The sequence below is a fragment of the Podarcis tiliguerta genome (genome assembly GCF_965153285.1).
Source record: "Podarcis tiliguerta genome assembly, chromosome: 8".
Classification (NCBI taxonomy): Eukaryota; Metazoa; Chordata; class Lepidosauria; order Squamata; family Lacertidae; genus Podarcis; species Podarcis tiliguerta.
The window spans coordinates 12329155-12353006 of record NC_139541.1 but is presented as its reverse complement, the minus strand read 5'-3'; the positions used below and the strand labels follow the sequence as shown (position 1 = coordinate 12353006).

At 48.3% G+C, this 23852-nt stretch overlaps 1 protein-coding gene across 2 annotated transcripts in view; it reads right to left on the bottom strand.

Annotated features, from left to right (window-relative positions):
- Window positions 1-23299, bottom strand: part of IGSF21 (immunoglobin superfamily member 21) — a 236356-nt gene extending 213057 nt beyond the window's left edge. The window contains exon 1 of one of the 2 annotated variants that reach the window (XM_083454074.1): window positions 22401-23299. In XM_083454074.1, coding sequence (XP_083310200.1) covers window positions 22401-22458 — 58 coding nt within the window. In that variant the 5' untranslated portion in view covers window positions 22459-23299. The remainder of the gene's footprint in view (window positions 1-22400) is intronic. The other variant, XM_083454073.1, reaches the window with a different exon arrangement.
- Between the last annotated feature and the right edge of the window lie 553 nt (window positions 23300-23852).

The window sequence follows — 23852 nt, the reverse complement described above, 5'->3', positions numbered from 1 at the left end:
AAGTAGATAAATAGGTACCACTCCAGCAGGAAGGTAAACGGTGTTTCCGTGTGCTGCTCTGGTTCGCCAGAAGTGGCTTAGTCATGCTGGCCACATGACCCGGAAGCTGTACGCCGGCTCTCTTGGCCAAGAAAGCGAGATGAGTGCCGCAACCCCAGAGTCGGTCATGACTGGACCTAATGCCCCCGCTCCTCCCTCATTATTCATCCTCTCCTTGGACCTCTTAGATTTCAGCCGACACTCCCCAGCCTCTCTTTGCATTTGCAAGCTTAAGGACTAGAAACTTTATTTCAAATTTAAAAAATGAAAATCATTCACCAGTCAGAACTCTGCATCCAGTCTTGCTCACATACTCAAGCATTTCTCCAATGAAAACAGAGACATCCTATTCCATAATATTAACGATAATAATTTTTTTATTTATACCCCTCCCATGTGACTGGGTTGCACCGGCCACTATAGGCAGCTTCCAACAGATGTAAAAACATAATAAAAGATTAAGCATTTAAAAACTTCCCTATATAGGGCTGCCTTCAAATGTCTTCTAAAGGTTGCATAGTTACTTATCTCCTGGGCTCAGGGGTTGCGTAATTCCATACCCTCCAACATTTCTCCAATGAAATAGGGACATGCTAAGGAAAAGTGGAGGACGTGGGTGGCGCTGTGGGTTAAACCACAGAGCCTAGGACTTGCCGATCAGAAGGTTGGCGGTTCGAATCCCCATGATGGGGTGAGGTCCCATTGCTCGGTCTCTGCTCCTGCCAACCTAGCAGTCCAAAAGCACGTCAAACTGCATGTAGAAAAATAGGTACCACTACGACGGGAAGGTAAACGGCTGCTCTGGTTTGCTGCTCTGGTTTGCCAGAAGCAGCTTAGTTATGCTGGCCACATGACCCGGAAGCTGTACACCGGCTCCCTCGGCCAATAAAGCGAGATTAGCACTGCAACCCCAGAGTCGGTCACGACTGGACCTAATGGTCAGGGGTCCCTTTACCTTTACCTAAGGAAAAGTGGGACATTATAGGATCAAATCAGAAACCGGAATGGCGTCTGTAAATCTGGGACTGTCCCAGGAAATTAGGGATACTTGGAGGGTCTGCATTGCTTATGTTGACACCATAATGGAATTGTGAAATATTAATACCCCAATTATAGCATCCCCTAAACTGGACTTTATTATCGTAATTTTTCTCTAAGCAAGCTCCAGTCCCTGCAGTCTTCGAACTCCATTCTACGGAAGGCAATGGTGTAAGCAATTAATATTCCCAGCGTTGAAAAATCCCACCACATTTCGGCTCCATCCTCCACGCCGCGCTAAATATAACCATTAAATGCGCTCCCTCTTTTTTCTTTTTTCAGAGGGAGTTAACATTGTTTAAATAAGCCCTCTAAATGTTTAAAGAGACTGGTTATTTTATTTCGTATTCTATCTCCCCCCCCCCTTCCCCTCTGCAGGAAGCTTTCAGCGCTACGGAAGGAGGGAGGGCAGGCTTGCTTTAGTGGAGAGAGGGCGAGCGAAGAGAAATACAGTTTCCTGCAATAACAACTCCTGCCACCACCATCGCGATTCGCAATAAATCTGGGAGCCGCTTGTAAAAAAAACAACCCACCCCAAAACAACCCTCAGTAACAACAGCATCTTATACCAGGGCCGGGAGACGACGGAAAGAGCTCTCCAGCTCTCCAATGGCAAAGTCCTCCTCCTTCTCATTCGCACACAGACCTGTCACTCGCTTCCCCAAGGAAATCTGATGGACACCAACTAGGATGGCTTAAAAACACACACATAGCTAGACAAATTCATAAGGTGACCATGATGGCTGTGTGCCTTTAAAAGGTAAAGGTAAAGGGACCCCTGACCGTTAGGTCCAGTCGTGGCCGACTCTGGGGTTGCGGCACTCATCTCGCTTTATTGGCCGAGGGAGCCAGCGTACAGCTTCCGGGTCATGTGGCCAGCATGACTAAGCCGCTTCTGGTGAACCAGAGCAGCGCATGGAAACGCCGTTTACCTTCCCGCCAGAGCGGTACCTATTTATCTTCTTGCACTTTGACGTGCTTTCGAACTGGTAGGTTGGCAGGAGCAGGGACCGAGCAACGGGAGCTCACCCCGTCGCGGGGATTCGAACCACCGACTTTCTGATCGGCAAGTCCTAGGCTCTGTGGTTTAAACCACAGCGCCATCTATTCTAATTCCGCTTCCTTTTAATGGAAAAATGTGGGATATGCGTGGCCTTCCAGACGCTGATGAACTACAACTCCCATCTTCCTTGGTCAGTGGGCACGCCAGCTGCTGAAAGTTTCCTGAGAGACCAGAAACAGAGTGCCCCATTACTGTTTTAGCAATTCCCCATGGATTTTTTCCCTCCTAAAACAAACCACCAGAACAAAAAAGAAAGAAATGTTTGCACCCTCCCCATTTTGTCCTTGGCAGCAGAAATTGCAGAGTCCTAATTTGAAAGGTCTCTGCTTTTTGCAATCAATGTGTTTGGGTTTCTGCTAGAACTGAGAGAGGACTTATACGCTCTTTAAACTGCACTTTGACTGTCATCAATACCACAAAGTTCAGAGATGCATCTCTCTCTCTCTCTCTCTCTCTCTCTCTCTCTCTCTCTCTCTCTCTCTCGGGTCTGGAAAGGGTGCGGAAGACTAAAAACCAACTCAAGCCTGTTTGGAGATATTTATAACATTGTATTCCCTTACCAGGAAGTTTTAAATCTCTAGCAAGGGAGAGAGAGCGCAAGTGTGCTTCCATTAACACAGCTAAAAAGTATCACTGCAACTACTTTCTTTAATATCTAGGAAATGCAGAGCTGACATTTTTGGATGGGAGTTATGTTCCCCCTTAAGAGGAAAGCAAGTGATGCTCTAACGATGGTCTAGATCAGCCTCTCTCACCCTTGGGTACCATCATCCCTGACCACTGGCCATGCTGGCCAAGAATCATGAGAGTTGTACTACCAACATCTAGGAACTCAAGGTTGATAAAGACTAGATCACGGGTAGGTAAACTAACGCCTGGGGGCTGGATCCGGCCCAATTGCCTTCTAAATCCAGCCCGTGGACGGTCCAGGAATCACCGTGTTTTTACATGAGTAGAATGTGTCCTTTTATTTAAAATGCATCTCTGTGTTATTTGTGGGGCATATGAATTCATTTGTTCCCCCAAATATAGTCCAGCCCCCCACAAGGTCTGAGGGACAGTGGACCGGCCCCCTGCTGAAAAAGTTTGCTGACCCCTGATGGTTGATTTGCTGCATCAGCAGTGACAGGCTAAAGCAGTGTTCCCCAAACTTTGATCTCCAGCTGCTTTTCGACTACAACTCCCATCATCCTTAGCCAGCAGGACCAGTGGTCAGGGATGATGGAAATTGTAGTCCAAAACCAGCAGGAGACCCGAATTTGGGACACACTGGCCTAAAGGAACCTACCTAATTTCTAATATGCTGGTGGCACACAGTTCTACTTCTCCTTTATATCTGCAGGTGAGGTACTGGATGTGCTGAACTGTTGTCTTGCCTCAGTATTGGACTGGATAAGAGCCAATAAACTGAGGTTCAGTCCAGATAAGACTGAAACACTGTTGTTGGGCAGTTCCCTAGACCAGATAGGTGGAAGGTTGTCTCTCTTGAGGGCATTGCATTCCCTTTGAAGGAGTGGGTACAAGGATCCATTGCTGTCACCTGAGGCTCAGGTGACCTCCGTGGCTCAGAGTGTCTTCCATCAGCTTGGGCTAGTGTCCCAGCTGCACCCCATCTGTACAGGGGTAGCCTAACTTCTGTTGTCTATGCTCTGGTAACCTCTAGGTTAGATTACCGCAATGCATTATACATAGGGCTACTTCTGAAGACAGTTTGGAAACTTCTGCTGGTGCAGAATTCAGTAGCCCTGTACTGGAGCAAAACTGAAGCATCTTCCCAGTGTAGCTCATTTTTACTGGTCTTGGGATCCCCAACCTCTGGGAATTAAACCCATGAGCTGAATTAAACAGGAAAATAGGAAGCTGGCTTGCATGTAGACAGACAATTGATCTACACTACTGTCTACACTGACTAGCATTGGCTCTGCAGGGTTTCAGGCAGCGATCATTCCCAAGCCTATTAGGGGATGGAATCAGGGACCATCTGCATGCTAAAAAAGGACCCCTGGGTGCTTAAGTCCAGTCAAAGGCAACTATAGGGTTGTGGTGCTCATCTCGCTTTTGGGCCAAGGAAGCCGCATTTGTCCACAGACAGCTTTCTGGGTCATGTGGCCAGCAGGACTAAACCGCTTCTGGGATACCGTGGCAGAAACCAGAGCACACGGAAACATTGTTTACCTTTCCACCGCAGCAGTACCTATTTATCTACTTGCACTGGTGTGCTTTCAAACTGCTAGGTTGGCAGGGGCTGGGACAGAGCAATGGGAGCTCACTCCATTGTGGGGATGCAAACCGCCGACCTTCTGATCAGCATGCCCAAGTGGCTCAGTGGTTTAGACCACAGCACCACCCATGTCCTTTAGCATCTGGATGCTAAGCAGGTGTGCCACTGAGCATTGGGGGTCATTTATTCATACACACACACACACACACACACACACAGAGAGAGAGAGAGAGAGAGAGAGAACTTTTAATCTTTGTTTTAATTGAGAAAATGGAAATATTTTTGAACAAACACAGAACTGACTCAGAACAGAACTGGGCTGATTCCCCCTCCTCACTGAGCGATAGAAAGTAAAGGTGCGGTGGGGGGGGGGGTTTGAGAGGAGAGAACTTTTCCCTCCAAAGCAAAGTTTTTAAAACCCAAACCTTTCATCTGCCATCATTGGCTTGGCCTTCCACACAGGTTAATTAGTTTATGGGGCCTCCTTCTCCCTGCCAAGGAAAAACTCTGCTTTGAAATTTCTGCTGTCTTTAAGGAAGCGTTAATTGGAATCTTCACCTCTGCCCTTTCTCCGACAGCCCTGGACTCCCCATCACAGCCAAAATGCAACACTGGCCCTCAAGGGGGCAGAGCCTTCTGTCTTCAAGGACTGGCCATCCATCCTTACATTGGGTCTCTTGAACAAACCCACAGAAAGCTTGACTCAAGCACCTCTGTGATCTTGCTGTCTCGAGAGAGAGGTGATATTTGGAGTGTGGGGAGAACAAATGCTAAACTCATCATCCCACATTCAAAGGAAGACCTTGGTCAGACCAAACCTACACTACTGTGTCCAGTTCTGGGTGCCACAATTTAAGGAGGATGTCGACAAGCTGGAACGTGTGCATAGGAGGGCAACCAAGATGATCAAGGGTCTGGAAACCAAGCCTTATGAGGAACAGCTGAAGGAGCTGGGCATGTTTAGCCTGGAGAAGAAGAGACTGAGAGGCGATATGATAGTCATCTTCAGATATCTAAAGGGCTGTCACATGGAAGATGACACAATCCTGTTTTCTGCTGCTCTGGAGGGTAGGACCCAAACCAATGGCTTCAAGTTGCGTGGCGAGTTCCCGCCCGCCACCAGGGAGAAATAAAAGACACAGGACACCAGAATTAAGGTTTAATGGGCGAATTAGGCCACAACTTTATTGATTTCAGGAATGAGAGGCATTGGGCTTAGGCACTGGTCCTATTGACTATCCGGCTCCAGCCCATTTGCTGAAGACTGGGAAGGGTTAACACCATAAAGGGGGAGTCCTGATGAGGCACGTCAACTAGGAGCTGCCCCAGGTCACTCCCTCGTTCTCGAGGGGGCTGCAACCCAGCCCCCGCGCACGTGGGGTGGGCGTGAAGCCCGCAACCCCACCTCCTTGCCAGGTCCCGGAAGTGGCTTTATAAGAAAGGAGATTCCAACTAAACATTAGGAAGAACTTTCTGGGGATAAGTGCTGTTTGACATGGAACGGACAACCTCAGAAGGTGGTGGGCTTCACTGGAGGTTGGATGGCCATCTGTCAAGGATTAGTTAGCTCTTATTCCTGCATTTCAGGAGGAGGACTAAATAACACTCATGATCCCTCCCAACTCTATGATTCTATTACTTTACCCCTGTCCTTTCATCCCTGTCAGGGAACCCATTCCCATTACTTGTGGGTGGGGAAGATACTGCAGACCTTTTCTCCTGGCTTTCGTCTTGTCAGTATGATTACCGCAGCATCTTCAACCAGCCCACATCCCTTCCCACCAGCTCGTACAGAGCTCTCTCCGAAGCTTCGAGGGACTTCTGCTTCCATATGTTCAACACAGCATTAGGAGCTCATATCAGAAGACACTGAAGGTCCCCCTCCTTCCAGAGCTCCTTTGCCTCAGCTTCAAACTAAGGAGGGAAGGGGTGGTCCTGGGAGACAAGATTGCTTCCGGCTGAGGAAGTTCCTGCAGATGGCATTTTGTTCCTCTCCCTGGAATAAAACAGGCAGAGTAGCCTTTGGAATCAGCACTGCTTAAGATCAGCATCCCTAGAATGGAGCACATTATGTTCTCTCTTTCTCTCCCTCTCCCCCGACACAAATTCCGGTGCCTCATAAAGCAAAGGAAGTCACATCCAAGACCTTGAGAGACCTCAGAGATGCTGTCTGAGGCCTTGCGAGACCTTGGAACCTGACTTCCAGTGCCATGGGAAGTCAGGTTCTGAGGCCACAAGGTGCATGACATCATGATGTCACGTCACTCGCACTGGGCGCCCATAACCTGTGGCCCAGGTTGGCGCCCCTGGACCCTGAGGGTCATCTAGAGTAAACCAACCCCCTGAAATGCAGGTATCTCAACTAAAGCATCTAAGATAGATGACCATCCAACCTCTGTTTAAAAACCACCACGGAAGGAGATTCCACCACCTCCCAAGGAAGTCCATTCCGCTGTTGAACAGCTCTTACTGTCAAAGTTCTGCCTGATGTTTAGTTGGAAACTCCTTTCTTGTAACTTGAAGACCGTGGTTCAAATCCCACCCTCCAGAGAAGGAGAAAACAAGCTTGTCCCCTCTTCCATGTAGCAGCCCTTGAGATATTTGAAGATGGCTATCCTATCTCCTCCGAGTCTCCTCTTCACCAGCCTAAACATACCTAGCTCCTTCAACCTTTCATTTCCAGACGAAACTGCCATTCAACCTCTGTTTAAAAACCTCCAATGGAGAGTACACCACCATCTGAGGCTGTCCATTCCACTGTCTAACAGCTCTCACCACCAGAAAGTTCTTCATAAGGTTTAGTTGGAATCTTCTTTCCTTCAGATCCTACCCTCCGAAACATGCTTGTTCCATCTTCCATGTGATAGCCCTTCAGATATTTGAAGGTGGCCTTCATAGAGCCTCTCAGTCTCCTCTTGTCCCAGTTAAACAGACTCAACTCCCTCAACTCCCTCTCATAAGGCTTGGTTGCCAGACCCTTGATCATCTTGGTTGCCCAGCTGTGCACACATTCTAGCTTCTCAACATCCTTCTCAAATTGCGGTGCCCAGAATTGGACACAGTATTATTAATAATTTTATTTATATCCCATCCTCCCCAGCCAGAGCCGGGCTCAGGGTGGCTAACACCAATAAAATCAAGGTAAAAACATAATGGGGGGGGGACCAATTTAAAATACAGGTTAAAATGCAATTTAAAATGCAGCCTCATTTAAGAAGTAGCCCATAGATCAAAACCATAAGGGGAGGGAAACATAAGGGTCAGACCGATTCCAAACCAAAGGCCAAGCTCTGTCTTGCAGGCCCTGTGGAAAGATGCCAAGTCCCGCAGGGCCCTGGTCTCTTGTGACAGAGTGTTCCACCAAGTCGGGGCCAGTACTGAAAAGGCCCTGGCCCTAGTTGAGACCAATCTAACCACCTTGAGACCTGGGACCTCCAAAATGTTGTCATTTGTGGACCTTAAGGTCCTCCGTGGGGCATATCAGGAGAGGCAGTCCTGTAGGTACATGGGTCCTAGACCTATTCCATGTGTGGTCAGAGCAAGGCAGAATAGAGAGGGACTATTACCACTATCACCAGCTGCTGGGAATCAAGAATCTGGAGGGTGTCAGTGAGCTCAAGTCCTGTTTGTGGGCTCACATTGAAGCATAGGCTCAACTTTCCATCTAGGCTAGGTGCATAGGAAGCAACTTCAGATGGAGTCAGAGCCCTGATCCATCAAGATCAGTATTGCCTACACTGACTGGCAGCAGTGGCTCTCCAGAGTTTCAGACATGGCGTCTCCCCCAGCCCAACCCAGCGACTGAACCGGGAGCTTTCTGCATGCAAAGCAGGGGTTGTGCTACTGAGCTATAATCCTTCCCCTAAACAGAAAAAAGGTCCAAGTCCTTATGGTTCTGAAGGGTCGATTTAGATAGGGACGTAATAAGCTGGGCTTAGGCCCAGTTAAGCCATTGCTCCATCTACCTTAGCATTGCCTATGCTGGCTGGCAGCAATGGCTCTCCAGGGTTAAAGGCAGGGAGTCTTTTCCCCAGCCCTACCTGGTGATGGGACGCGGGTGGCGCTGTGGGTTAAACCACAGATCCTAGGACTTGCCGATCAGAAGGTCGGCGGTTCGAATCCCCACGATGGGGTGAGCTCTCGTTGCTCGGTCCCTGCTCCTGCCTACCTAGCAGTTTGAAATCACGTCAAAGTGCAAGTAGATAAATAGGTACCGCTCTGGTGGGAAGGTAAACGGCATTTCCATGCGCTGCTCTGGTTCGCCAGAGCTGGCTTAGTCCTGCTGGCCACATGACCCGGAAGCTGTACACCAGCTCCCTTGGCCAATAAAGCGAGATGAGCGCCACAACCCCAGAGTCGGTCACAACTGGACCTAATGGTCAGGGGTCCCTTTACCTTTTTACCTGGTGATGCTGGAGGGATTTGAACCCGGGTTCCATGCCACTGAACTACAGCCCTTTCTCATAACAAAAATGCATTATATTCAGTGAAACTGTGCGATAAAAATGTGCATAAGAGATTAAAAAAGGAGAGAATTAATACAGGATTGAACATTTCAGGAGAAATCCGCACTAAATGCTGGTCACTTTTCTAGAGGGTTTAGGTTTGAACATTTTGAGGGGAAAGCTAAATTGACAGCTTCGCCCCTCTCTTGACTGCAAACAGCAATCTTGCCAAATCAGGGCCCTGCTGTTGCTACCTTGAATCATCAGGAGTAGACATCTTGTCCTCTGAGGCTGGAGGCCAGCCGTGAATGACTAGAAGAGGCTAGCGTGGGCAGCAGGGACCCTAAAACATTTTTGTAGACCAGTAACTTCTGAGAGAGACCCTTCCAAGGCTGGAGGAGATCCAAAGAATTCATCTATCTTTTAAGATGCTTATTCTCCTTCCTCAATCTAACACACTCTGCCTCGTGCATGGGACAGCTGACCACGAAGAATGGATGACTACCAGACTTTTAGAAGACATCTGAAGGCAGCCCTGTTTAGGGAAGCTTTTAATGTTTGATGTATCACAGTATTTTAATATTCTTTTGGAAGCCGCCCAGAGTGGCTGGGGAAACCCAGCCAGATGGGCGGGGTATAAATAATAAATTATTATTTATTATTATTATTATTATTAGTAGTAGTAGTAGTAGTAGTATTATGCATCCTGGACTGAAGCAACTTGTGGAACTCTGCACATGGATCAGAACACAACACACAGGCAGAGGACATACATTGCTCTGGATTTGGCAGGGCAGTTACACTAGGGGCCAAAATTGTGGAAACCTTTTGGGAAAAGTGTTTTTATTGAGGTTTGATGGCTCATAACACCTGATTGTCTCATGCTCATGCTAATTGGCAATATTCAAATGAAGGAAATCTACTGTAGATTGGAAGTCAAACACAAAGGTGGGGTGAGGGGTGGTGGATGGTGATGGGAAAAGAAATTATTTGTGGGATTGAGTGTAAGTATGTTTGAACACTTTAAAGGATTGTGTGAAATGGATGTTTGTATGCTTGTATATCTGTAATATATGTGTCTTAATGATGAACTATTTTAACAATAAAAAATTAAAAATTAAAAAAAAAGAAATCTACTGCATATCAACCTAAGCAAGTCGTGCTTCCTGTTTTCTGGTTATTTGGCTATAACTTTTGATAGAATACAAATAATTGAACAAACTTGGTTGTATTACATTCTTGTTGATATATGATTTTATGATATTACTCAAAAAAGTGGTGTTATGAGCCATCAAACCCCAGAAATACACTTTCCCCAAAAGGTTTCCACAATTTTGCCACTAGTGTATGATTTGGGGTGTGTGGTTTCAATGCACAGAAATGCAAGATTGTATGTAGCAACTGAGTGATTTTACAGACTCAGGGTTGTGCCATGGAAGTTGGAGCAAATTTGTTTTCTGCTGCTCTGGAAGATACGACCTGAACCAAAGGATTCCAATTGCAAGGAAGGAAATTCCTACTATTATCTAGATGTGTATGTGGATAGCTAGATAGCTAGGCAGCTAGGCTGAATCTGCCCATATTGTATATAAAAACGCTGTGAAAATGCTTTAAAAAAACAACACCACATTTTAAAATATACATGGAATTTGCCATTCGCTCACCATCTAGTATCACATTTGTATAATGCACTTAAAACACACTTAAAATGTTATATTTGCAGCTGTATAGCTGAGTCCCTAGACAGACAGATAGACATGTATGCCATTTGAGATGTCTGGTGCAAGCCAAAAAGCAAATGCAAAATATTTTATATGCATACATGGATGAATAGTTTCCTCTTCTCCTGCTCACAACTACCCTGTGAGGTGGACTTCGCTCGCAGGTGGTGATTGTACTCTAGTGACCTCAGTGAACTTCATGACGGAGCAAGCATTACAGTCATGCCCCCCCCCAAACCACAGTCAACTCTCTAACCCAGTAGTGGCTGAACTTTTTCGGGGGACCCACCTTGGACCTATAAACTCATTCCCAGTGCCCCCTACCATATAATAAGAGTACTATTCAGAATAGCTGCTTGCGCGACCCACTAAGGAAGATAACAACACAGCAAAATTCAAAGAAGCCACAATTAATTGCACGTTTACTCAAATTCCAGTTAAAACGATCTAATTAATTCAGCAAAATGGATGAACTTGATCCAATGATAGCATTCCCCCCCCCCCCCGCAAACTCTGGCAGTGATTGACACCTCCAGAACTGCCCTGCCACTCCCTTGGTAATCCCCAGGGGGCAGTACCGCCCACTTTGGGAACCAGTGCCCTAACCACTATCCGCCATGCTGCCTTTCACAGAAGCAGGCTGGAAGGGCCAGATAAGATGCAAAGTAGGTTTTTCCTCATTTCGCCACGTTTTGCTATCTGCACTCCAGACAAAGGCTCTCTGATATTTCAAAAGCAACACACGCAGGGGAACGAACACACACACACACACACACACACAAGCGAGCGAGCAAGAGAGAGAGTGCATGTGATTGACAGTTTATTTTAGGAAGGCTGTCAAAGAAGACGAAGGAACAATAATGGTGGGGAGATAACGGAAGTGCCCAGTCATTAGCAACACACACACACACACACACACACACACACACTTAAAGGTAGGCACCATCAGTATAATAAGAACTTCTGCAGGAAGCTAAGGGCACAGGGGAAGTTTTGGCAGGTGGACAAAAAATATAGGACTAGGCAGACCCCTTTCAACCTTGCAGTTCCAAGGCTGCCTGTGAGTTGAGATGATTTATGAGCCATGGGGAGGAGAGGATGATGGGAGGAGATTAACCTGTCTCGTCCTCCTTACGTTGAGTCAGGGCCCTCCTGGTCCCATCATTCTGGAAACCATCTTGTCCAGAAATGTCCTTTGCAGGCGCTTCTCTCGGACTCTGGAAGTGTGCTGGTCCCGGGGGCTAACCGAGAGGCGAGGTCCGAGTCCAGTCCAAGGTCGATGGTGCGGTATGGAGGCTGTCCATCAAAGCTGTAGCTGGGTCCAAGACGGGGAGTCGGGTGGGGTCAGGAACTCTGGCAGACGAGCAGGACAGGGTGCAGGCAGGAACAGGCTAGCAACAATGTTGCTCCCGCAACCTGGGACTGGGGCTGACTGGCTTTTATCTGCCCCGAGGCATAGGGCGGCCCCAGTCCACAGGTGCCTCACCTCTCCTGGCCTGGAGGCAAGCACTCCTCCTGTGGGAACTTAGTTCCCCCCGCCTCTCTGCCCTGAGCCTCTGCAGCTCAGGAGAGGCTGGAGGGTTACCAGACCCAGAGGCAACCTCCTCTTCCCCTGACGGGGCTGAGAGTGAAGCACCTGCAGGCAATGGGTCCTCCATCACCTCAGGAGCTAGAGCAGACTCAGCTGGTGCCTGCACCTGAGGATCCAGCACAGGTGAGGACCCTTCAGGCTCAGGCCCCAGCCCCGGCTCAGCTGGTTCTGGAGGCGGGGACTCCTGTGCAGGCTGGGATTCCTCAGGTTCAGCCTCTGAGTCTGAAGCCCAGGCCATCACAGGAAGCCTCAGGAGGCCTGGCTTCATGTCCCCTACTCATCCATGAAGCTGGCTGGGTGTGAACAGGGTTGTTGCAGGGATTAAACAGATGGGGTGGGGAACAGAAACCCTACACCACCCTCAAACACCCTGGAGAAAACAGAGTTGTGATGGAGGTAGCTGGGGCAGTGAAGGCAAGCGACGGTCAAAGTGGCGATGAAGGTAGTCCAGGGCACTAATGGTCTAATTCAGGGATGGGGAACATCTGTGGCCCTCTAGATGTTGCTAGACTGAGAACTCCCAGCAGCCCTGGCAGCCAGCACAGCCAATGGCCAGGGGATCAAGGTGGGGACGTCATTCAGAAACATATGGAGAGCCACTGGTGTTCTTCATCCTTTGCCATCCATCTGCCACCAATGAACCTCTTCACAGGTGCTGCCTTTGGTAATCTTTCCCTGTGCAAGTCCAGAATGGATCATCTCAGTTATGGATCTTCTCAATTTTGCACCCCTTTGGCTTCGCGCCCTGTGCTGGGGAACTGCTCACAACACCCTAAATCTGGCATTCCCTCTCAACCAACCATAAGCTTTTCAGGAACCCTGCTATGGTATTCAGTTTTCCCTGCCCAGCCCCTTGGTCCAAATATTACTCATCATTGTGTCAGATTTGCAGAGACAGAGAAGAAGAGGAAGAGGCGTTTTGAGGTGTAAACTGCTGGAAAGTATATTGCATACCCTACAACATTTCTCTGAGGAAAAGAGGGACATCCTCTTCCATAATAATAATTTTATTATTTATACCCTGCCTATTTGACTGGGATGCCCTAGCCACTCTGGGTGGCTTCCATGAAGGTAAAGGGACCCCTGACCATTAGATCCAGTCGTGGCAGACTCTGGGGTTGCAGCGCTCATCTCGCTTTATTGGCCGAGGGAGCCGGCATACAGCTTCCGGGTCATGTGGCCAGCATGACTAAGCCGCTTCTGGCGAACCAGAGCAGCGCACGGAAACGCCATTTGCCTTCCTGCCGGAGCGGTACCTATTTATCTACTTGCACTTTGACATGCTTTCAAACTGCTAGGTTGGCAGGAGCAGGGACCGAGCAACGGGAACTCACCCCGTCGCGGGAATTCAAACTGCCGACCTTCTGATTGGCAAGCCCTGGGCTCTGTGGTTTAACCCACAGGACCACACGCGTCCCTTGTGGTGGCTTCCATATACAAACATTTAAAAAATGAAACGTTAAAAATGTTCCCTATACGGGCCTGTCTTTATATGGCCCAGGGGATGGATAACTCCATACCCTCCAACATTTCTCCGGTGGAAATAGGGACATCTTAAGGAAAAGTGGGGCATTCCAGGATCTTATCAGAAACTGGGATGGCTTCTGGAAATCCAGGACTGCCCCTGGAAAATAGGGACACTTGGGGGGTCTGATTATCGCGTTTCTCCCAGCTTCTTAATTGCTAGGCATGGAAAGGAAAGAAACTGACGTTGGCCACAAAACTGGCTTCCTCCCTCTCCCCACCCAACCTCTAGCTCGGGAAAACAACCACATCATCATTTTGAAAGGAAGAACAAGAGCGAGAGGCGCTTGCGAACTGAGCTAAGGGAGCGTGCAGGGTTTCTGTCGTCCTGCACAAGAGGCCCCCGGGGGCTGCTGCACAGGCACTTCATGAAGGGGAAGAGGAGGAGAAGGAGAGTGATGGCACAAAGGGTTCATGCGAGGGAACTCTGAGCATCGTCTCCTTCTGCCAGTGCAATTTCTTCTCGGACAGCTGAGCCCACAAGATAGGGTTGTTATTTTTATTTTTTTCAAGGGCCAGGGTGAAACGAGAAGCACCCTCTCAAGTGACGTCCTTTGGAGAGAGCAACCACCTCTAGACTTTTTTACAATGATAAGCCAAAGAGGTTGTTTCTTCGATGACTTTCGAAAGCTGGTGGCTACTAGGTACAAGACACACCCTCCCTGTGTGATTTGGGGCGGGGCTGGAAGAAATGGCATAAACCCACCTCCACACACACATTATTTATTTAGCACAGAGCCTAGGGCTTGCCGATCAGAAGGTCGGCAGTTCGAATCCCCAAGACGGAGTGAGCTCCCGTTGCTCGGTCCCTGCTCCTGCCAACCTAGCAGTTCGAAAGCACGCCAAGTGCAAGTAGATAAATAGGCACCACTCCAGCGGGAAGGTAAATGGCGTTTCCGTGCGCTGCTTTGGTTTGCCAGAAGTGGCTTTGTCATGCTGGCCACATGATCCGGAAGCTGTCTGTGGACAAATGTCAGCTCCTTCTGCGAGTAAAGCAAGATGAGCGCTGCAGCCCCAGAGTCGTTCACGACTGGACCTAATGGTCAGGGGTCCCTTTACCTTTACCATGCCATATACTTTTCTTTTTAAAATTTCATTTATGGGTGACTTCTGACGGAGCATCTCCAAGCTGTTTCATGATACAGTCAAACCTTGGTTCTCGAACAGCTTAGTTGCTAAACAAATCGGCTCCCAGAAGTCAATGTTCCAGTTTGTGAATGTTTCTTTGGAAGCCAAACATCTGACGTGGCTTCCGCTTGAGTGCCTTGGTTTTTGAATGGTTTCGGAAGTCGAACAGACTCTTAGGATGGATTACGTTTGAGAACCAAGGCACCACTGTACAACAAAACATGCATTCACAGAATTGCACTACAGTGGTACCTCGGGATGCGAACTGGATCCGTTCCGGAGCCCTGTTCGCATCCTGAACAGAAAGTAAGATGCGATGGTGCATCTGCGCATGCGCGGATCACGTTTTGCCACTTCTGCGCATGTGCGTGACGTCACTTTGAGCGTCTGTGCATGCGCGAGCGGTGAAACCCAGAAGTAACGCGCTCCGTTACTTCCGGGTTGCCGCAGAGCGCAACCCAAAAGCGCTCAACCTGAAGCACATTCAACCCGTGGTATGACTGTATTCCTAATGGAGTTGCATCCAACCTCAAACCAGTGGTTAGGGTGTTGGCCCAGGACCTGGAAGAGCAGGCTTCAAATCCCAACTAGGCCAAGGGATTTGCCTCAACAAAGGAACCAACAAGAGCCACCTTCTCCACTCCAAACTACCACAACAAGCAGAGTTCGAAAAGGAACAGTTATGAGTATCTGGTGGGGGGGGGGGAGAGAAATAGACCTATGAGAACACAAGAGGAGCAGGCCTGTGGCCCATTTAGTCCAAGGTCTGGTTCCCAGTGGCCAAGAAGATGCCTGTGGGAAACCCACAAGGAGGAACCAAGCACAAGAGCCCCCTAACTTCCTACGGTTTCCAGCAACTGATATTCAGAAGCTTTGCCGCCTCCAAAACTGCAAAGCAGAGCCATCGATAGCCCTCTCCTCCATGAATTTGTCCAATCTTCTTTTAAAGCCATCCAAGTTGGTGTCCATCACTGCTTCCTGTGGGAGCAAGTGCCATGGTTTTAACTCCTCGCAGTGTAGAGAAAGGCTTTCTTCCATGTGTCCCCTGAATCTTCCCAAATTCAGCTTCACTGGGCACATGTAATTGAAGACAGAGCTAAGCAGGGAAAGGCAGTTGTTCTACATCGCCTGTTCAACAAAGAACGACAAATATCCCAGGCTTCGTGGCAGAACCTGGTAGGGAAAGATGAACCTGCGATGGAATCTGAAGCAGCGCTTTCTCCAGCGGAAGATAGTGGGTAAAAATATTGAATCAAATGTAGGTTTTAAAGGAATCCAGATTGCCTCAGCCTCCCCTAAAGATTATATGGCTGTAAAAAATAAATAAAAAACGAGGACATCTTCCGCTAAGACCCAGAACAATATGGAAAACCAGCCAGCCAGCTTAAACCCACAGAACATCCATTAAAAAAGGACTGCTGATATCTGGAAAGCAATCAATAAAATCCACAATCGGAGCTTCTTGATGGGCCATTCCATGATGAAGCTGAACATCCAGGGTGGAGTGGTTAAATTCACCAACACACAAGAAGTAAGAACGCATAACTCACCATTTTCAGAAGACTCCAGTACATGTTGAAGGGATCCACCACTGCCAAATTTTTTTTGCTAGCTTGATATTCTTAACAAAAAATGTTTGCCTGTCACTGGCTATGACTAAACACCTGCTTCCCTCATTTTTTCATTTCTGGGAGGGTTCCTCCTCACTCATGTTAGAAGTTCAACTACCCACTAAGATTCAGCACCTCCCTTTTTACTGTATATACCACTTGGTCAGCTGACCTGCATATCACATCACCATAAGCAGGTGGGCTGATCTCTTTCACTTGCCCACGCCCTCTTAAAGAGACATTGACAACCATTCCAAGGGGAGTGGGACGCGGGTGGCGCTGTGGGTAAAAGCCTCAGCGCCTAGGGCTTGCCGATTGAAAGGTCGGCGGTTCGAATCCCCGCGGCGGGGTGCGCTCCCATTGCTCAGTCCCAGCGCCTGCCAACCTAGCAGTTCGAAAGCACTCCCGGGTGCAAGTAGATAAATAGGGACCACTTACTAGCAGGAAGGTAAACGGCGTTTCCGTGTGCGGCTCTGGCTCGCCAGATGCAGCTTTGTCACGCTGGCCACGTGACCCGGAAGTGTCTCCGGACAGCGCTGGCCCCCGGCCTCTTGAGTGAGATGGGCGCACAACCGTAGAGTCTGTCAAGACTGGCCCGTACGGGCAGGAGTACCTTTACCTTTACCTTACCAAGGGGAGTGGAAATGGAAGAGGGTGATATATGAAAGTCCCAACTTAGAACACACCAGCATTGGGGTTGTATTCTGTCAAGACCTACTCAGATTAGGTCCTTTTTGAAACTCACAAACCTAAGTTAACCGTGTCTATTAAATTTGACGATGCTACTCAGAGTAGCACTAGGGCAGGCATCCCCAAACTCGGCCCTCCAGCTATTTTGGGACTACAATTCCCATTATCCCTGACCACTGGTCCTGTTAGCTAGGGATGATGGGAGTTGTAGTCCCAAAACAGCTGGAGGGCTGAGTTTTGGGATGCCTGTACTAGGGCAATAGACTGCTTTGATCCACTTTAACTGTGCATGTCCTAAAGTTCCAGAGTTCACTTAAATCCCTCCTGTGAAATATTGACAGCCTAGCAGCACCTTAAGGGACATGTTTACTGACATTTCTGCCACCACATCCCTTGAACACCTGTCTATGATGTGTGGGAAGAAGACAAACAGCCAAACCCCAGAATCATCATCGCACCACACAATGTCTCATTACGAAGAGATAGAATCATAGAATTCTACTTGGAAGGGACACCAAAGTCCAACCCCCTGCAATTCAGGAATCACAGTTCAAGAATCCCTCACAGATGGCCATCTAACTTCTGCTTAAAAACCTTCAAGAAAGGAGAGTCCATCACCTTCTGAGGGTGTCTGTTCCACGGTCAAACAGCCCTTACCCTCAGAAAGTTCTTCCTAATGTTTAGTTGGAATGTCTTTCCTTGTCATTTGAATCCATTGGTTCGGGTCCTCCCCTCTGGAGGAGCAGAAAACAAGCTGGTTCCCATGGAACAGCTCTTCAGATATTTGAAGATATTCAGTCTTCTCTTCTCCAGGCTAAACACAACCAGCTCCCTCATAAGGCTTGCTTTCCAGACCCTTGATCATCTTAGTTGCCCTCCTCTGTGCACGTTCTGGTTTGTCAATATCCTTCTTAAACTGTGGAGCCCAGAACAGGACACAGGACTCCAGGTGGGGTCAGATCAAGGCAGAAAACAGTGGCTCAGTTACTTCCCTTGATCTGGACACTGTACGATTCTGTACAGTGTCCAGATCAATATTACACTGTAATATTACTACGTAATATTCCTCTGCCTTTTGGCCCATCTTGCAGACACCAGAAGAACCACTTTTCCATGGCAGGGAGGCACAGAGTAATTTCCAGGCCATTAATTTATTTTACCACCACCAAGGCAGCTTTAAAAGAAAAGATCATCCAGCTTCTGTTGGCTTTCTATTATTTAAAGCCTTTTTATGTCCCTTGATTGAGAATCTCTCTCTCTCTCTCTCTCTCTCTCTCTCTCTCAGAATGAATCAGTCAGCACAAGAGAAGCAGACACACACAGAGCTCATAGAGAGATGGTTGGAGGCGAGGAATTGCAGGGGGTCACGGTGAAGCCACAAGTGTGAGAATCTGAAAGGAGAAGTTTGCAAAGTTCACATCGCTGCATGGCACGTGCCTGCACATGGAGCCGCCCTCTGCTGGAGGAATGAGGAAATCCCAGCCAATCTGAGCTCCCGTGTTTATTCTTTCCTCAGGAAGGGGAAAAGAGATTTTGAAGACCTGCTTCTAGAATAAGGAGACACATCCTTGCACAAGCCCCAGGGAACTCAGTCAGACTCGGAGTAGAAACATAGGCACATAAGTTGAGCCCTGCTGGATAATAATAATAATAATAATATATTTGTACCCTGCCCATCTGACTGGGTTGCCCCAGCTACTCTAAGGGGCTTCCAACATACCTCAGGCTACATACGCTTCAGGTTACATACACTTCAGATTACAGACTCCGCTAACCACTAATCGGGCCTCCTGCTGCTGCCGTGCTGCTGGAGCACAATTTCTGTTCTCCTCCTGAAGCAAAGTTCTTAACCCGAGGTACTATTTCTGGGTTATAGTACCTCGGGTTAAGAACTTTGCTTCAGGAGGAGAACAGAAATCGTGCTCCAGCAGCACGGCAGCAGCAGGAGGCCCGATTAGTGGTGCTTCAGGTTAAGAACGGTTTCAGGTTAAGAACGGACCTCCGGAATGAAATAAGTACTTAACCCAAGGTACCACTGTATATAAAAACATAGTAAAGCAATGACATTAAAAAGCTTCCCCATACACGGCTGCCTTCAGATGTCTTCTAAAGGTTATATACAGTAGTTACTTATCTCCCTGACATCTGCTGGGAGGGCGTTTCACATGGATCACATCACTGCCAAGAAGGCCCTCTGCCTGTCTCCCTGTAGCCTCACTTCTCGCAGTGAGGGAACCACCAGAAAGCCCTCGGGTCAGGCTTTCAGCGCCCTCATCACAGAGTGGTCACCCAGGGGCCCCTGAGAACTTCTCAAGCACAGAGGAGCCCTCCCCTCCTGTTATTCCCATTAGAATGTAAGAACATCAGAAGACCCTGCTGGATCAGGCCAATGGCCCACCTGGTCTAGCATCCTGTTCTCACAGCCATCAACGAGATGACCCAATGGGAAGTCTGCAAGGAGAATTTGAGCAACCCCTCTCCTCCTGTGGATCCCAGAAACTGTTATTCACATGTATTTCCATCCTCTGACCATGGAAGCAGAGCATAGCCATTGTGGTTAGAAGCCATCAACAGCCCTCTTCTCAGCTATGAATTTGTCCCATCCTCTTTTATAGCCACCCACATTTGTGGCCCTTGCTGCCTCCTGCAGGAGCAACTTAAGGCAACTTATCATCCCTAAATCCAGTAGTGGCTGGTGCCCACTAGGACCAGTGGGGCAGAGGGCAGAGACTCCACCAGGATGGCCCCAAGGCACAATGAGAGGTGGAGCCAACTCATCCTGCTTTCGCCCCCACCTTCCACCTCCTCCCTGCTACACGAGGAAACTAGCAAGCGGAACCACCTTCCAGACTGGAAGAAAGGAAAAGGGCAAATGAAGACAGGCCGAGGGCAGACTGAGGTTGGGAGGGCAGTGCCCCTTTCACCCCAGTGGACCAGCTTCCACTGCAAAATAAATAAATAAATAAATAACAGGACAATAAATGATGTTATCAGGTGCTATTGGTTCTCAGAAAAGCTGAATCCGCGGAGTGCAGAGGGGCCAAGGACACAGAACCCAGCCCTTACACCCACTGTAAACACAATAATTTAGGCCAGAGTTTGCCATATCACAGCAGAGAAGTGGCTTGGGGAAGTGATCATGTATCTAGATTGCTCGGGTAAGTAAGCCAAGCTGTGTCACGCAGGCGAAGCTCTGCCACTGCTGTCACCATTGCTACTCCCGAAACTCAGCCTACACTGTTTGGCCAGCTCCTATTGCCTTGCTTCATGAAAAGAAAAGAGTGTACAGATCACATATAAAGCCGCCAGGTCAAAAGAGCTCAAGCACCAACACAAATATGTATTTATTCCACTTTAAAAACAACAAGACCAAGCTCAGAAAGAGTCCATTGTAACCCCATAGCTTGCCTCCCGCATTATAAACTTAAGATGCTGTAAATAAAAGTAGAATCATTCCTATTTTGAACACAAGCACACTTACATTTTCTTTGTTTCCAATATTGTCATTTATTGTTCTGAATGTCTAGGCAGAAGCAATACTTTGCCTTGTTCACCTCCACCACCAACGGGAGATCCTCATAACCAAATAAATCCCACCAAAGGCCGCATATCGAATCCTTCTTGCTACTTCCCCAAAGAGTCGAGGGAAGAAGAAGTCATCCTTTCCTTCCAGCAACTTGTTTTCTCAACCAGCTGCCTGACATTATTCACGGTTATTACTCATTCAAATTTCAGCTCACCTGGAAGATTTGAGTTGGGCTATTATAGGAAGAAGGGGCGGAAGGGCACCCATAAACTCAGCGCTGTATCGACAGTATGCGATAACCTAGGCTGGAAGCACTTGAACTGGATTTTCACTCCGAATCAAAAGGTAAAGCATCAGCAAAGAGATATCAACCACCAATTCCTTTCCCTAACCCCCCCCCCCAAAAAAAAAACCACTGCAAAAAAATGAGAGGAGAAAAGACCCCGCCCCCCGCCGCCGCCGCCGCCCAGCTCAGAAATTACAACAGGGTTAAGTTTGGAGACTGAAATCATCCAAGGATTGGTGTGGCTGACCAGAGGTGATAGGAGAGTGTGACTTTCTGAGAACTCCCATTGCTATGGGGGCAAATAGGATTGGAACTGAAACAAAATATTGCATTGGGGTCCATTCTGGTTCTGTCAATACATGCCCCAAAGTCTGGGCAGGTGGGTGGGTGCTCAATAAATCAGTTCCTTTGAAAAAATAAATCAGGGGAACTTTCTGCTTTTGCTCTCCGGATCACACACACACACACACGAACACACACACAGAGCATCAACCCATCTGCCCTCAAGTAACCCCTGGGGAAAAAGAGCCTGAGCTAATGAAAGTCTTTTGCTTGTTTCTGTTGTTTTTAGCCTAAATTCAATCGCAAAATAATAAACACACCACAGAATTTTCCAAAGGGGAACGAACACACACAGGAGAGAGAGGGGTGTGTGTGTGTGTGTGTGGATGCATCTGCTGTTCGACAAACCGGTCCAGAGTTTGAGTCCAAAGGTAAACCCACAAAACAAGTACCTCCCTGTTTATCCTCCCCTCCCACTCTTTTCTCTGTGAACCCCCCAGGTTACTTATCCCCAACATACTCCTCCTCCTCCATCACCCCCTCTCTTGGTTTATTTCGCCTCTTTTCGCTCAAACCGGGTTGTGTTTTCTCCAGAAGATGACAACAACTCGTCAGATGCCATTGAAAAGTCTATTGTCCGCTTGCAACCTGGTTCCACAATGGATGCTGATTGTGGGAGCTTCGGGTGAAGGGGGGGGGGTTATTATCATAATAATTATTGCGACCACCACCAGAGGAAAAAAGAGAAAGTGTTTGCTTTGGCATTTGATAAGGCTTTTCATAGATCCATGCACAACATCACTGCCTCCTAACTGGGGGGGGGGGGGGAGAGAGAGACCCACTCAACTCTTAGCAGTTGAGGTCCAACAAAGGGCAGCTTTGAAGGACCAGAGAACAGGAGCATTAAACAACCAAGCCAGGATGGGGAAAGTTGGCATGAGTTGGGAGAAAACACCCCGTTCATCTCCCACTGACTTCCCTCTGCCCAGCTGCAAAGCATCCTCTATTGACTTGAACGGGGAAAGGAGAGCGGTTTGATGCCCCGAGCTAAAATTCTCTCGCCGTTCATGGCTTTGAAGAGAACCTGAGCAGCGAGAGCTGGCGTCGCATGGGATTCTTGCATCTCCTTTGGTGATGTGGGGGACATGAAAGCCATGCCTCTATCCTCTCTTTCTCTCCACCCCCCCGAACCCGCCGCCGCCGCAAAAAAAGCAGGTGTCTCTGGCACACACTCACCCAGCACCGCATCTAAGAGTTTGAGGAATAGGAAGCAGAGAGGCAGCAGGCGGTTCATTGTGGGTGTCTTGGCCCCCCGGATAGAAACTCCATCTGGTTTAGAAGCACCTCGGCTCTCCGCATGGCGAGGCTCCTCCGGAAGGCAAGGCGGGCAGGGAAGACGGGGTGCCGGAGCATCCGTGGCCGGCGGCGGAGGAACACATCGTGAATGCCTGCTGGGGAGGGGTTTGGAGACGGAGGAAATGTAGAAAGAAACCCCTCTCTCCCCGCAGAAAAAAAGGAAATGGGGAGGGAAGGCAGGCGATGGCAAGAGAGGAGTATGTCCGAAAGACCACGAAGGCGAATGGTACCGAAGGGATGCTGAGAGTGGTACCCAGAGGATGCTGAGAGTGGTACCCAGAGGATGCTGAGAGTGGTACCCAGAGGATGCACCTGTTCAGTCCCTGCCTCTCTTTCTCCTCCCGTGGAATAAGCAGATTAGCAGCTGGAGTTTGGGATCTTCAACTCATCCTTCTTTCCTCCTTTTTGCTCCTTTTCTTATTCTCTTTCTTCCTCCTCCTCCTCCTCTTCCTCTCTCTCTCTCTCTCTCTCTCTCTGCCCCCTCCCCCTTGTGCTGGCGTCTGTATTATACAGACTTTTCTTTAATCCATTCTAGGCTCCTCTGCTCTCGTCCTTTAAGCCGGATTTATTGCAGCAAGAGAGAGTGAGAGAGGAGAGAAAAGCCAGTCCCTCTCTTCTGTTGCACCTCCCTCCCCAGCGCTCTCTCTCTCTCTCTCTCCCTCTATCTTTAGAGGCTTAACCCTTTAGCAGCCAACCCCCACGCTGCTTCCACATTCCGAGTCAAGGAGAGACGCCTGGAAAGTCAGCGCAGAGATTTAATCTGCAGCAATAATAACGACAATACGTCAATTTATGTGCAGGTATGAATGGGGAAGGAAGTCTCAGCCCCGATATGGAGATGGTACGTGATTGCACGTAAAAAGTGATGTTTGCAAATTCCACTTTTAAACCTTCCTTTGACAGTCTTGTTTGGGGAGGAGTCAGTGATTCAAAGTCTCCCTTCTGCGCTGGCTTTAATAAGAAGCGTTAGGCACGTTGTTCTGTTCTCTCTCTCTCTTTCTCTCTCTCATTTTCTCAGTCTTCCCAACTGCAAAATGGGTATAATAACCTTACAAGGTTGTATCATCATCATCACTTATCACCCCTCATTCACTCAAAGGTCTCCGGGTTGGTTAAAGCAATTAAAACATAATGCGAGAAACATTTTAAAACAACATACAATCACAGAAATAAGGTAGAGCCTAAAAATAAACACCCCAAGTGTCAAAAGCCAGATTAAAGAGTATTTGTAAGAACCGGGAGCCAGAGAAAGGCCTTTTAAACACTTTGAACATTGGAAAGGACTATATCAGGGGTCAGCAAACTTTTTCAGCAGGGAGCCGGTCCACTGTC